The sequence below is a fragment of the Cupressus sempervirens genome, chromosome 8, assembly GCF_028749045.1.
Source record: "Cupressus sempervirens isolate cs-2001-9-10 chromosome 8, ASM2874904v1, whole genome shotgun sequence".
NCBI classification, from domain to species: Eukaryota; Viridiplantae; Streptophyta; class Pinopsida; order Cupressales; family Cupressaceae; genus Cupressus; species Cupressus sempervirens.
Window position 1 is genome coordinate 195,811,123 of NC_143125.1, and position 13,240 is coordinate 195,824,362.

The window sequence follows — 13,240 nt, forward strand, 5'->3', positions numbered from 1 at the left end:
TTAATTTTTAATTAGAGTTGTATGAAGTTAGTATAAAATTATGCTTCAAAATATTTTTAAAAATTTAATATAAGGAGTTTAATATAGATTAAAAATATATTTTTTATTTTTGGGATATTGTAATGTAAAATGTTATAGTCATACATAGATATATGGTTAGGGACAAAGTTACCATTATAGTTAATGTTAACCTTAGGGATAGAATTAGGGTTAGGGTTAGCATTATAATTAGGGTTGGAGTTAGGGTTAGGGTTTGAGCTATAGTTAAGGTTAGGGATAGAGTTATGGTTATGGTTATTGTTAGAGTTATGGTTATGGTTTAGATTAGAGTTATGTTTATGGTTAAGGTTAGGGTTAATGTTATGGTCATGGTTAAGGTTAGGGTTAGAGTTATGGTTATGGTTATGATTAGGGTTAGTGTTAGGGTTATAGTAAGGTTTACGTTAGAGTTATGCTCATGGTTAAGGCTAGGGTTAGAGTTATGCTTATAGTTAGGGTTAGGGATAGGATTAGAGTCCAATTATGGTAGAGTTAGAATTAGGGTTAGAGTTAGGTGTAGAGTTATGTTTATGGTTAAGGTTAGGGTTAGAGTAATGCTCATGGTTAAGGTTAGGGTTACGGTTAAGGTTTGAGTCAAATATTATTTTAAATTTAATATAAGGAGTTTAATTTAGATAAAAATATATATTTTATTTTTGGGATATTGTAATGTAAAATGTTATAGTCATACGTAGATATATGGTTAGGGACAAAGTTAGGGTAAGGGTTTGAGCTAGGGTTAAGGTTAGGGTTAGGGTTAGATTGTAATTATGGTAGAGTTAGATTTATGGTTAGAGTTAGGGGTAGGGTTAAGGTTAGTGTTAGGATTAGAATTAGGGTTAAGATTAGGATTAGAGTTAGGGTTAGGATTAGGGTTATAGATAGGGTTAGGGTTAGGGTTAGGGTAAGGTTCTAGGTTAGGGTTAGGGCTAGGGTCGAGTTTAGGGTTAGAGTTTGAGTTAGGGTTAGGGTTATAGTTTGAGTTAGGGGTAGACAGAGCATTATAATTTGGGTTAGGATTAGGGTTAGGTTTAGGGTTTGAGTTTGAGTTATGGTTAGAGTTAGGGTTAGAGCTAGAGCTAGAGTTAGAGTTAGGGTTAGAGTTAGGGTTAGTTTTAGGGTTTGAGTTACCAATAGAGTTAATTTTACAGTTGGGTTAATGTTAGAGTTAGGGTTAGGGTTAGAGTTTTGAGTCAAGGTTAGGGTTAGAGTTAGGGTTAGGGTTAAAATTAAAATCCAATTATGGTAGAGTTAGATTTATAGTTAGAGTTATGGGTAGGGGTAGGGTTACGCTTACAGTTAGGGTTAGAGTTAGATTTAGGGTTACGGTTAGGGTTAGGGTTAGGTTTATATTTAGAGTTAGGGTTATATATAGAGAGAGTTATATCAATGTTAAGGTTAGGGTAAGGGGATTGAGTCAGGGTTAAGGTTAGAGTTAGGGTTAGGGTTAGGGTTTCAGTCAGGATTAAAGTTAGGGTTAGGGTTAGAGTCTAATTATGGTAGAGTTAGATTTACAGAAAGAGTTAGATTTAGGGTTAGAGTTAGGGGTAGGGTTAGGGTTAGAGATAGGGGTAGACAAAGGGTTAGGCTTAGGCTTAGGGTTAGGGTTAGGGTCAAGGTTAGGGTTAGGTTTAGGGTTAGAATATGAGTTACGGTTAGAGTTTGAGGTATAGTTAGGGCTATAGTTTGAGTTAGGGGTAGACAGAGTATTAGAATCCTAGCTACGATTAGGGTTAGGTTTTGGGTTACGATTATGGTTACGGTTAAGGTTAGAGTTAGGTTTAGGGTTATAGTTATAGTTAGGGTTAAAGTCCAATTATGGTAGAGTTAGATTTAGGGTTACAGTTAGTGGTAGGGATAGGGTTACAATTATAGTTAGGGTTAGGGTTAGGGTTAGAGTTAGAGGAAGGGTTATATTTAGAAGTTTTCTTATGGTCACAGTTATAGTTAGGAGGGGAGTAAGGGTTGGGATTTTAGATTATATTTATTATTATATAAGGTGCCCTATATAATAATATGTATATTCCCACGCTCATGGATAAGGTTAGGGAAAGAAGTAGGATTGTGGTTATTAGTGTTACATTTAGAATTTCATTTAGGAGGGCATTGTGTGCTATTTTTTCCCCCTATTCAACCCATCACTGATGTCTGATCTAAGAGACCTTAAATGGGATAGGTTCTTTGCAGAGGGTTAACATCGCTAAAGTTGGCGGCTAACATTTTGTGTTGGCTCAGTTTCTTCATTGACCACGCTGGATCATTTTTTCTTGGTCGGGTTGATTCATGCTACGAGATTCGATAACTCTTATTTCTTCGCGAGCTATCTTCCCATCTTCCCAAAAGTGCAAGATGTTGCCATGCATTCCCATTCTAACGTTTCTTTATATGCTAGTGTCTTCGAAACACTCTAAAGCCTAGAATTGCACAAGATGCTGCCATGCATCTCCATTCTGATGCATCGTCATGCTACATTGTTTCTTCAATTCTCTGAAGCCCAAAATTGCATCATGCTACCACGCATTGCCTTTCCAACATTTCCTCACTCCACAATGCTTTCATGAGTCTTTAAGACCCAAAATTGTGCCACATGGAGGGGGTTCACACCTTTTGTGCTATCTGCTTCGTTTGTTGGGAGGAATCTCTTCACTACATCTTAGTCATCCATTGGAAATAAAGCCAATCTTGATCGACGAATGTGGCTTAATCCTTCATTGGGAGGAGTTTCCTCGTTGCATCTCAGTCATCCTTTTTGAGGGGAGAATCTACATCGACGGTTGCGACTTAATCCTTCATTGGTGAGGATTCACGATGCATCTATGCCGTCTATTTCGAGAGGAAGACCTTCATCGATGACCATCATTCATTTTTGGGGAAACCAAATTCCCCCTTGGGATCAACCTTGCATTTTTTGTGGGAGGTTAAGACATCATGTTATCTCTTTTCATAGTTTTTTGCCAACGACATGAATGTCTTTCCTCTTCTTTCCATGAGTCTCCATTCTAGTGCCTCCTTAAGCTGCATTGTTTCTGCAATGCTCTAAAGCCCAAAATTGCATCATGCTACTACATGTCACCTTTATGACATTTCCTCACTCTGTAGTGCTTTCGCAAGGCTCCAAGACCCAGAATTGTGCCATGTAGCGGGGGTCCCCACCTTTCGTGCTATGGTTACAATTTAGATTTTAGGGTTATGGTTAGAATCAAGGTCAATTCTAGAGTTTATAGAATATTTAGAGTTAAGATTAGGGATTAAATATACATGAGGGTTAGCATTGGGTTGTATGATAATTACAGTTAGGATTATAGTTAGATATATCATTTAGATTAGGTTTTAGTCAGGGTTTAATTAGACTTAAGATTAGGGTGAGGATCAAGGTGAAGTCTATATTAGGGTTCATATCATGGTAGGATTGAAACTAATGTTAGGGTTAACATTGAAATTATGATTAGGGGTAAGGTGAAGATTTATATTTGGTCATGATTGTGGTTTGTGCTAGGATTAGGGTCTAAGCTATGATTAATTTTATGATTGTACCTTTAGGGTTAGGGTTTTGTTTAAGTTTATGATTATGGTTACAACTATGGTTTATGGTTCAAGTTTAAAGTTGGGAATGTGATTAGGATCAGGGATTAGTAAATTTTTTAAGAGTTCGGTTATAGGTTTACACCATGGTTAGGACCTTGGGACTGGATTTAGAGTTTAATATCATGGTTATCCATATAGGTAGGTTTAGGATTTTGATCAATATTTTGGAGTTTTTTTTTACATTATGGTTAAGGGTTAGATTTTAGGGTTAGGACTATAACCAATATTAGTGTGTAGGTTTTTGGTTTAGATTATGGTTTGGACTGAGATTTTCGTTATATCAATAGGGATGTGTTTTAGTGCTATAATTATAGTTTAATGTTGGATTATAGTTATATTGTATATCATTGTTGGGGCTAGGGCTAAGGTAGGGGTTGTTGTTAGGGTTAACTAAGGATGACAATTAGGATGGTTTATCTTTTCAAGTAGAAAAAAAAACTCATATTGATTCAAAAACAAAGAAATTATACTTCGAAAATATTTTTCTATGTCATAATAGATTCATTTATTTTAATTATTGTATTAGTTAATTAGTTGTTTGATGTTTCAAAGTAAACATGGCTTATTTTATTTAAATTTAAATAATATTATTGTTTTGAATTGAATTTAGCTTAATTGTTAATGATCATATTTATATTTCTAATATTAACTCCAATTTGATCAAAGACCAAATATATTTTTGGTATTTTTGTAAACGAACTTGCTTAACACTTCCCTATTTCAAAGTTAATAAAATATCATTTCTATTGTCTTAGATTTGAGAGTAAGTATATTAAATAAGTAATAATAAATGAACATTATGATTAATATATTTCTAAAATAAAAATATATTACTTAAAAACTTGTTTACTTTAAATGAATAAAGTACTCATTTACTTGTAAATTTTAAAAATAGAAATTAATCTACATATATATAAAATATTTATTCTTTTTCCTATTTGCATACAAATTAATTAAAATCTAAACTTTAAACTACATAAATATTTTTAAAATATATATCCATCAATAAATAGTTTAGAATAAAGTAAAATCTAAAAATTAGACACATATAGAATCTTTTTAATTTCTATATACATGTTTTTCTAATTTATTTCTACAAACATGCAACTGATATTTCTATTATCCATTTTTTTCCATTCTAAAAAAATCTAGATGTAAATAGAATTTTTTTAGATGCATGCAATCTTTCTAATTTTTTCTACATACATATATTAACATTTCTATTTTATATTTTGTTTTTACATTATGGTTATTTCAATCAAAATATGTAGATGTAAATAGCATTCTTTTCAAAAAAATTTATTTAAATTTAAATAACATTATTGTTTTGAACTGAATTTAGCTTAATTGTTAATGATCATATTTATATTTCTAATATTAACTCCAATTTGATCAAAGACCAAATATATTTTTGGTATTTTTGTAAACGAACTTGCTTAACACTTCCCTATTTCAAAGTTAATAAAATATCATTTCTATTGTCTTAGATTTGAGAGTAAGTATATTAAATAAGTAATAATAAATGAACATTATGATTAATATATTTCTAAAATAAAAATATATTACTTAAAAACTTGTTTACTTTAAATGAATAAAGTACTCATTTACTTGTAAATTTTAAAAATAGAAATTAATCTACATATATATAAAATATTTATTCTTTTTCCTATTTGCATACAAATTAATTAAAATCTAAACTTTAAACTACATAAATATTTTTAAAATATATATCCATCAATAATTAGTTTAGAATAAAGTAAAATCTAAAAATTAGACACATATAGAATCTTTTTAATTTCTAGATACATGTTTTTCTAATTTATTTCTACAAACATGCAACTGATATTTCTATTATCCATTTTTTTCCATTCTAAAAAAATTTAAATGTAAATAGAATTTTTTTAGATGCATGCAATCTTTCTAATTTTTTCTACATACATATATTAACATTTCTATTTTATATTTTGTTTTTACATTATGGTTATTTCAATCAAAATATCTAGATGTAAATAGAATTCTTTTCAATAAATCTAGATGTATATAGAATTCTTTTAATTTTTTACATACATAAAATCTTTCTAATTTTTTTCTACATACATAAAAGAATAATTTCTATTTTCTATTTTAAAAAAAAAGCTATCATAAAGATTGATAAAAAAATTGATTGCATATGCATTCTTTAGTTTGTGCACTAAATGCACAAAATAAATTGTATAGATTAAAACTTCCTGTGCTGGGCACGGGAATATACAATAGAAATATCAGTTACCAAAAATAGTCGGCCATAAGCAATCAAATCTTAAACTCTGCAAAATTTCTTGCAAGCAATCTTTGTTCTGTCTTCGGCTGAAAAGGAAAAAAAGAATTTCAGATCTGAGATTGTTTAGATTGCCCTATTCGATTCAAAAAGCCATGGAAGTCACCGCAATTACATCTCCAAGAGGCCTAATGTGCCTTAATTCAGTTCCCACATGCTTATCTCCACGAAAAACTCTACATAGGTCCTCCAGTGGCCTCAATTTCGGTCATATGAACAGAATTCTAAATCTAAATGAAATTAATTAAAATTGAAATATAAATCAAAGTAGAATATTATAACTAATTTTGAATTTCAATTTACTTCTACATCTAAATCTAAATGAAAATGTAAATAAAAAATAGAAATCTCACCTGCAAAAATGTTACTCCAAAACTTCAATTTACTCCTATTCAAAAACTCCAATCTAATCCTCCAATAACCTCCACCTCTTCCTTCCTGCAAAAACATAAAATGAAAATGAAATGAGGAGCCTTGGTTTTATAACTTCTGAGAGGCCCCTCATATCCCCCAACAGACATCTCTTCACATTCCACGAATTTGTTTCAAATTCCCCCACTACCCGCAAAAAAAAAGCATGAATGTGCATGCAAAATTATATTTAACAAAAAAAAAAAATCATATTGAAATTATTTCGCCCCTATTTTTTCGGGCCCTATTTTTTTGGGTCCTACTTTTTTGGGCCCTACTTTTTCGAGCCTATTATTTCGGCCTCCATTTGGCTTCCTATTATTTCGGCCAGCTATTATTTCGAGAATTCTTTTTTAATATTTAATTTGGAAGTTTGTAACTGCTCCCAATTCTTTTTTATTGACAAGGAATCTTGGCATATTCCCGTGCTGGGCATTTGTGCTGCCATTGTATAGAACGCCTCTCGACGTAATTATTTTAAAATTGCATATAAAAATAATCATTAATTAAAATAAACATATGGTTACTCTAATTTTCAAATAACAAAATTAAAAGTCTAAATTTGATTTTTCATATTTAAAATTAAATAAATGGGTACTTTTATTAAATATTGGAAATATGGCGGCATTGCCATCCATTTTTCAAATATTAATATGTAACAGTTAATTATAATCAACAATGTAAATATATTAATTATAATATGTAACAATTAACACAATCTACCCAGAAAACACAGCTAAGAATTAATTATAATCTAAATGTTGATTACAAAATTATTTTGATCAAAATAGTAATCTAACTCAGAATATTAATATAAATCAATATATTAATCTTAATTAAAAAAATATTATAAATCAAACTACTTTTGTAAATGAAAATAGTAATCATTAAATTTATAAATCACTATTTTTAAAAAATATTGATATGGCGGCATTGCCATCCATATGAAATATTATAGAAAACAAAATACAACATTAATCTATAAAAAACATTGAAAAATATGAAAAAACAATAATCTACACAAATCATATCTAAATATATAACATGCAACTATATATAAATTATGCATGAAACATGCAAATGTAAATTTGAATACAACGATGTAAAAGCTAAGAAATCTAATTTTAAAAATAACTTACAACTAAATGTAAATAGTGTAACTACAATTCTTAATGCGGATAATAACCAAAATGCAAAATAAAACTTAATATAAACAAAAAATAAATAAAAAACTTACTCAGCTTTTTGATCTACTTGGTGATCTTCAAATGTAGAATGTTTTTCCAAATGATTTATCTCCCTCTTTTCTTCTCTCAACAAAAACAATGAAGCTTTACTGAAAACTTTTCTTCTGCAAATGTATTCTTTTACAAATGAAGAGAAAAATGAGAGGAGATGAGTGTTTTATAATGAGACAGAGAACTCTTCATCTCCCATGGAAAAAACTCTTCATCTCCCATTAAGAAACTCTTCAATTTCCACTAAAAAAACCTTTCAATTTCCACTACTCCACTCAAATTCGAAATTCAAATTAACATTAAAAAATTAAATTTTTTTAAAATACACATATCAAATGTGTACACGTCGCTACACATCATCGTTGATAGTAATTTTTGTAAAAATGTTTTACGCGATGCGTTTCATTTCAAAAAAAAATTTAAAAAAATTTAAATGAGGTGACGGGCCACCACCCCCGCCACCCCATTCTTACACAGCGTGCGGCAGTAACAGCCGCTGCTGTCTGCGGCAGTTACTGTCGGCGCCGACAGTAACAGCCGCTGACAGCAGCGGCTGTTACTGCCGCACGCTGACCACCGTTTACATAATGTTTTGTTTTTTTGGTTTTTTGGTTTTTTAAAATTTCTTTTTTTATTTTTTTTTTATTTTTATTTTTTAATTTTTTTTTTTTTTTTTTAATTTTTTTTAAAAATTTTTTTTTATTTTTTTTTTAAAATTTTTTTTAATTCTTAATTTTTTTTAAAAAAAATTCACTTTAAAAAAAATTAATTTCGTATTTTTATTTCATATTTTAAAAAAGAATATATGTAATTTATTAAAATTTATAGGAGCCTATTTTTTCGGACCCTATTATTTCGGGTCTCATTTGGCATTTTCTTTGCCAGCTATTATTTCGGAAATATTTTTTATTGTCTTTTATGTTGGCCATCTATTATTTCGGCCTCCATTTGACTCCGTATTATTTCGGCCAGCTATTATTTCAAGAATTCTTTTTTAATATTTAATTTGAAAGTTTGTAACTGCTCCCAATTCTTTTTTATTAACAGGAATCTTGGCATATTTCCGTGCTGGGCATTTGTGCTGCCATTGTATAGAACGCCTCTCGGCATAAAGAATGCCTCTCGGCGTAATTATTATTATTAATTTTGTATTCTCTGAATTTTAAAACTTATTGTAAACTGGAAACACCGTTAAAGAAATGAAGCACTCTCAAAGAATTTCCAGAACTACTCCTTTCCACTGAAATTCATCACTATTTTCATCAGACCATTGAACATTTAGCAATTGCCTGCGATTCTCTGTCGTTCTTTAAAATTCATGCAGCCAATAAAAATGTAAACCATTCGAATGAAGCTTTATACGATTGAAAATCACTTGAACCGAAAAAAATAGTTCAAGATTTATGAACTATGACTTGTTTTGAAACCGCAAAATTTTGGGTAGGCGATCCGCGCTCAATCACGATATTTTTCACGTTTACTACTTTACTTTGAACAAAGTCCGATAGAATGTTGCCTGTTTAAGTTCGTACGAAAAATTTAGGCCTCATATATTTCTACGGCCATTCTTATGTGAAGCTTATATGGGCACACTTATCTGCTGTAAGTATTTATGTTACTACTAGTAAATACAGATAACCGGTAGCTATTTACAACTGAAGCTATTACAAGTTGTCAGTATGGTGGTCCCTGTTGGTCTCATCATTAAAAAATTTCAAGGTCTTGTAGACGTCATTAAAAATCTTTCATTTCATTTCAGTATGGACAGTCCTTAAAAATCTTCGAGGTCTCGTGGATGTCATTAACAATCTTTCATTTCATTTCAGTACGGATATATTGCCATCCCCCATCAAAATGTCTCGCAACTGAGCATAAAAAGTAATCAATATCAGGTTAATCCACTAGGTCATGGAAGCTTTTAACTGGATGACAAATGGGTGCAAAGCAATGATAAATTGGTACCGTACATAGTTCAAAAAGTGAATTTAGTCCAAATCCTACTAATGAGAAGACACTTGCTTACATTAATAACTGATAGAACTTACCAGCGAAACAAAAAGGTTAAATATATCTGATACGCTGTAACTGACAGAGGTAGACAGTCTGCCGCCCGGTTAAACTTCTTCAACACGGTTGATGAATAAGTGAAATGTCCATTAATCATATCTAGCTTGTGATTGACAGTCTTTTATCTCTTCAGCTATCTAAGCATGTAAAACGTGTTGCATGTATAATGTTTATGTGAATCCAATGTTTCTCTCGTGATGTTCTTCTCAATTTGGGACAGTAGAATATTTTGCTGAGCAAAACTGTCAATCTATCATTTCTGCTTTGTATTCCTGATTAGTTATCGTAGAATAAATAGTCACATGCTCCTCTAAATGTCTTATCAATACAAAGAGATAGCTCTGGTTCAATTCAGTTCAAAAACTAATAGCAATAAGGTTGAATAACACCTGTAAATATTTGGCATTCAACAATCATTAAAAGTTGTATTTTATGCTTCTATGCCTCCCTATATTACATTCTAATTCAAAGAAAAGAATAGCAAGTCACTTCGATGCAACTGATGCTCAAAACCATTGCCATCTAAGTGTAGTCCCTACAGATCTCTTCATGATACCTTTCAAGCCAAAGGAGTTCATATGATTAGATAAAACATTTCTTGAAGGCCTCTGTGTAAATTACATCAGCGCACAACAAAATATATATATATTAGAACAATACAGCATATAAATTTGTTGCCAAAACAAGACAGCCATGTATTCTATGTTATGCTCCATTTCCAGCTAATAATGTATTTTTCAAATTGATCAATGTAACATTTTTCCTTTGAGTAAGTCCTACCATGTTGGCTATGGTACAGTGACATCTAATAGCAAGGCTGTTTCCTTTGGGAAATCTCTTCTCGAGCTATCTTCAAAATCAATGAATCAAATTTGAGGATCATGTCTGCTAAAAGAAAAATCCTTCCCAGTCAAGAAGCGTATTGTCACAACACATAATTCCCGAACAATGAAATTTTTTCTATCAATTGAGTGCAAATCAAAGAAACGCCTCCAATATGATCCTCCATGTTGTGTTTAAACTATCACGGTAACCACCTGCTCAAAACAGGTTTGTTCTGCTATTGTAGCCTAAACAAAGATCACTTCCAATTTCGCACAAGGATTTTTCTCAATAAAGGTTTTAATGTTCTCATCATTATGAAATTTCCATGTATACAATGCTTGTCGTTGGGTCAAACCAACAGGATATATTCTGTAAATCTTTAACTCATTACTTCCACGAATCACTTCTGGGCGTTCAGTCTTCCAAATAGGCACATGATTCAGGGACTTAAACTTGGAAAGCACAGCTAGCTCAAGACCCTTCAGTGTAAGATTGTGAGACCTGACCAAAACAGAGACAAGAACCTCGCCATTAGAAATCACTGTCTACATGTCCACACTTGTTTTATTTCTTTGTTGACAATACATAAATAAGATAAGAAGATATCAAAATCTACTGCAGAAAGCACATACAACCATCTTACAATTTGAGGGGTTGTAAATATAAACATGCATGATACACTATAGCCTATCGTTAGTAATTGTCATCACAATGATTCGCTGTCTTATCCATGCAAAGCAATCATTCCTCCATCTCTATCATAAGAAATTTAATTGTGTGATACCTATAAGAGACTATCAATTTCATGCAGAGCTCCAGATTTATATTATATATTGATTACTGTTATATTTGCAACATGGAACCTCACATTGATGTAATATTATTTTAAATATATAGCTCTGCAATTTCAATACAGTATTGTAGGTTTACAATTTATATTATTTAATTTCAATCTTATATAGCCTCGCATCTCTTTTTAAATAACAATTTTTCTTGTAATATGGTGGGTTGATCCATAATGATCTAGAACACTTTCATGTCATGAACCAACCAAGAAAGAACAGAAACACACAGCATTTCACACGATGGAAAAATTGCTATAACAGCAGGGTGGCAATTTTGATACCATCAGGGCCATTACATCAGTTGTTTAACGGTTTTATGCATTTCAAATTAAGAGGCCAAGAAACAGGGAAGGAATGTGTCCCTTCCAAATCTATGACAATTGCAAGCCCTTTGTTGCACACAAGGCCATTCCCAATCTTCCTATATGAGGTCTAAACCCAATTAAAATTGGTTACTGGACAAAGTATGGTGGTGAAAAGAGAGGTTTGAATGAGCAGAGCTATGAGAAGATTATGCTGACCAAAGGAAGGCAAGGAAGCTGCAAGTGCAACTTCAAATTGGTTTTCCTCACACTGGAGCTCACAGCCGAAGTATCATAGATCAATTCTAGCAAATGATACTTCCTCTATCTTTATGTTAATTTCAAACAAGCATAAGATTAAGAAACTTGAGAGATCACAGACAAGGCCCAAAAATGGGGTTTTATTTCTCAAGGCAACCCAGCACTGAAGGAATCAAAGAAGTGATATTGCCATATTGGACAACTAATTCCAGTTTACCTGAGTCTTAGCATCATTCCAAAACCTGGTAAGGCCATAGATAATAATAAATATTATTACTAACGACTCAAGATATACTTATGGATAACTGACAATTAAGGAGAGTGGTAAGTAGTATTATGCACGTAACTAATCATGCTCCTTGATTGACAACTGTCAGGTGTCCATAAGACAGGTAGATATGCTTATAAGTGGCAATTAAGGAGAGTGATTACTAACATCCATAAACATTTTGTTAATTTCAAGCTTATCAAGCCAAGTATGCTCACAGGACACAAAAGTAAGCATCAAGCATCTTGCTAAACTATTAGCTTATCTACAACCTACAAATTCCTTTCAGATTGTTTCAGACTAAGATATGGATATACAGACCTAATCATTCTCTTACTAAAACCCTCTTTTTGTCAATGCGTCAAGGGGGATAATCTAGATGGTCTCCTACCAGGAATTTTTTTGTTAATGTTTGGTAGCTTCAGTCAGATAAACCTATGAGACTAAACTGAAGATATATATGTATATATATATATATATATTATGTGAGATATTATATAGTTTAAGAATCATTTGTTATTATATTAATCAGAAAATAGTGGATAGACATATCCCATGAGGGGACATGTCTCTCCATGTCTCATCCATAATATAAATAGAAGAGAAACCGCTGCCATTGAAAACATATACCTAACATGGCAGTGCTATTACATTTGTCAGTAATCCCCAAACCTCAACAAATTTATCAATCAGATTGAATTTTTTAAAGAATAGTTTGGATGGGGTAAAGTCTCTCCTTAACTAATGCTGACCTTATCATGCAACATGTTATCATGCCTTTAAAAAGAAGAGTGTTTCTCGCACATGCAACTACATTATAGTGAGGTAAAGTTGTATTTTGGGAATATTTTTTCATTGGGGGTTATCCTTTTCTCAATGTCTTGGAATTCAAACCCCTCCTTCCCTCTTTCTTGAATTACTATCCTACCATGCAAAATTTTCAATTGTGACCACTGTGTGTTTTTGTTTCTAGTCCTTATCTGTGAGGATGGTACTCCTGTGAGTTTGGCTGTGTAGGATGGCAGAAAAGGAATTTTGGGTTGACCTTCTAGCGCCACATTTCATCATTAGCTCTAGTTGCT

The 13,240-nt window shown here is 31.7% G+C and overlaps 1 protein-coding gene across 1 annotated transcript in view; it reads right to left on the reverse strand.

Annotated features, from left to right (window-relative positions):
• Positions 1-10,353: 10,353 nt before the first annotated feature.
• Positions 10,354-13,240, reverse strand: part of LOC149542191 (glycoprotein 3-alpha-L-fucosyltransferase FUT11-like) — a 102,310-nt gene continuing 99,423 nt past the window's right edge. Inside the window, exon 7 of the mRNA XM_089797211.1 lies at positions 10,354-10,983. Within this exon, the coding sequence (XP_089653337.1) occupies positions 10,728-10,983 (256 nt within the window). The 3' untranslated portion in view covers positions 10,354-10,727. The remainder of the gene's footprint in view (positions 10,984-13,240) is intronic.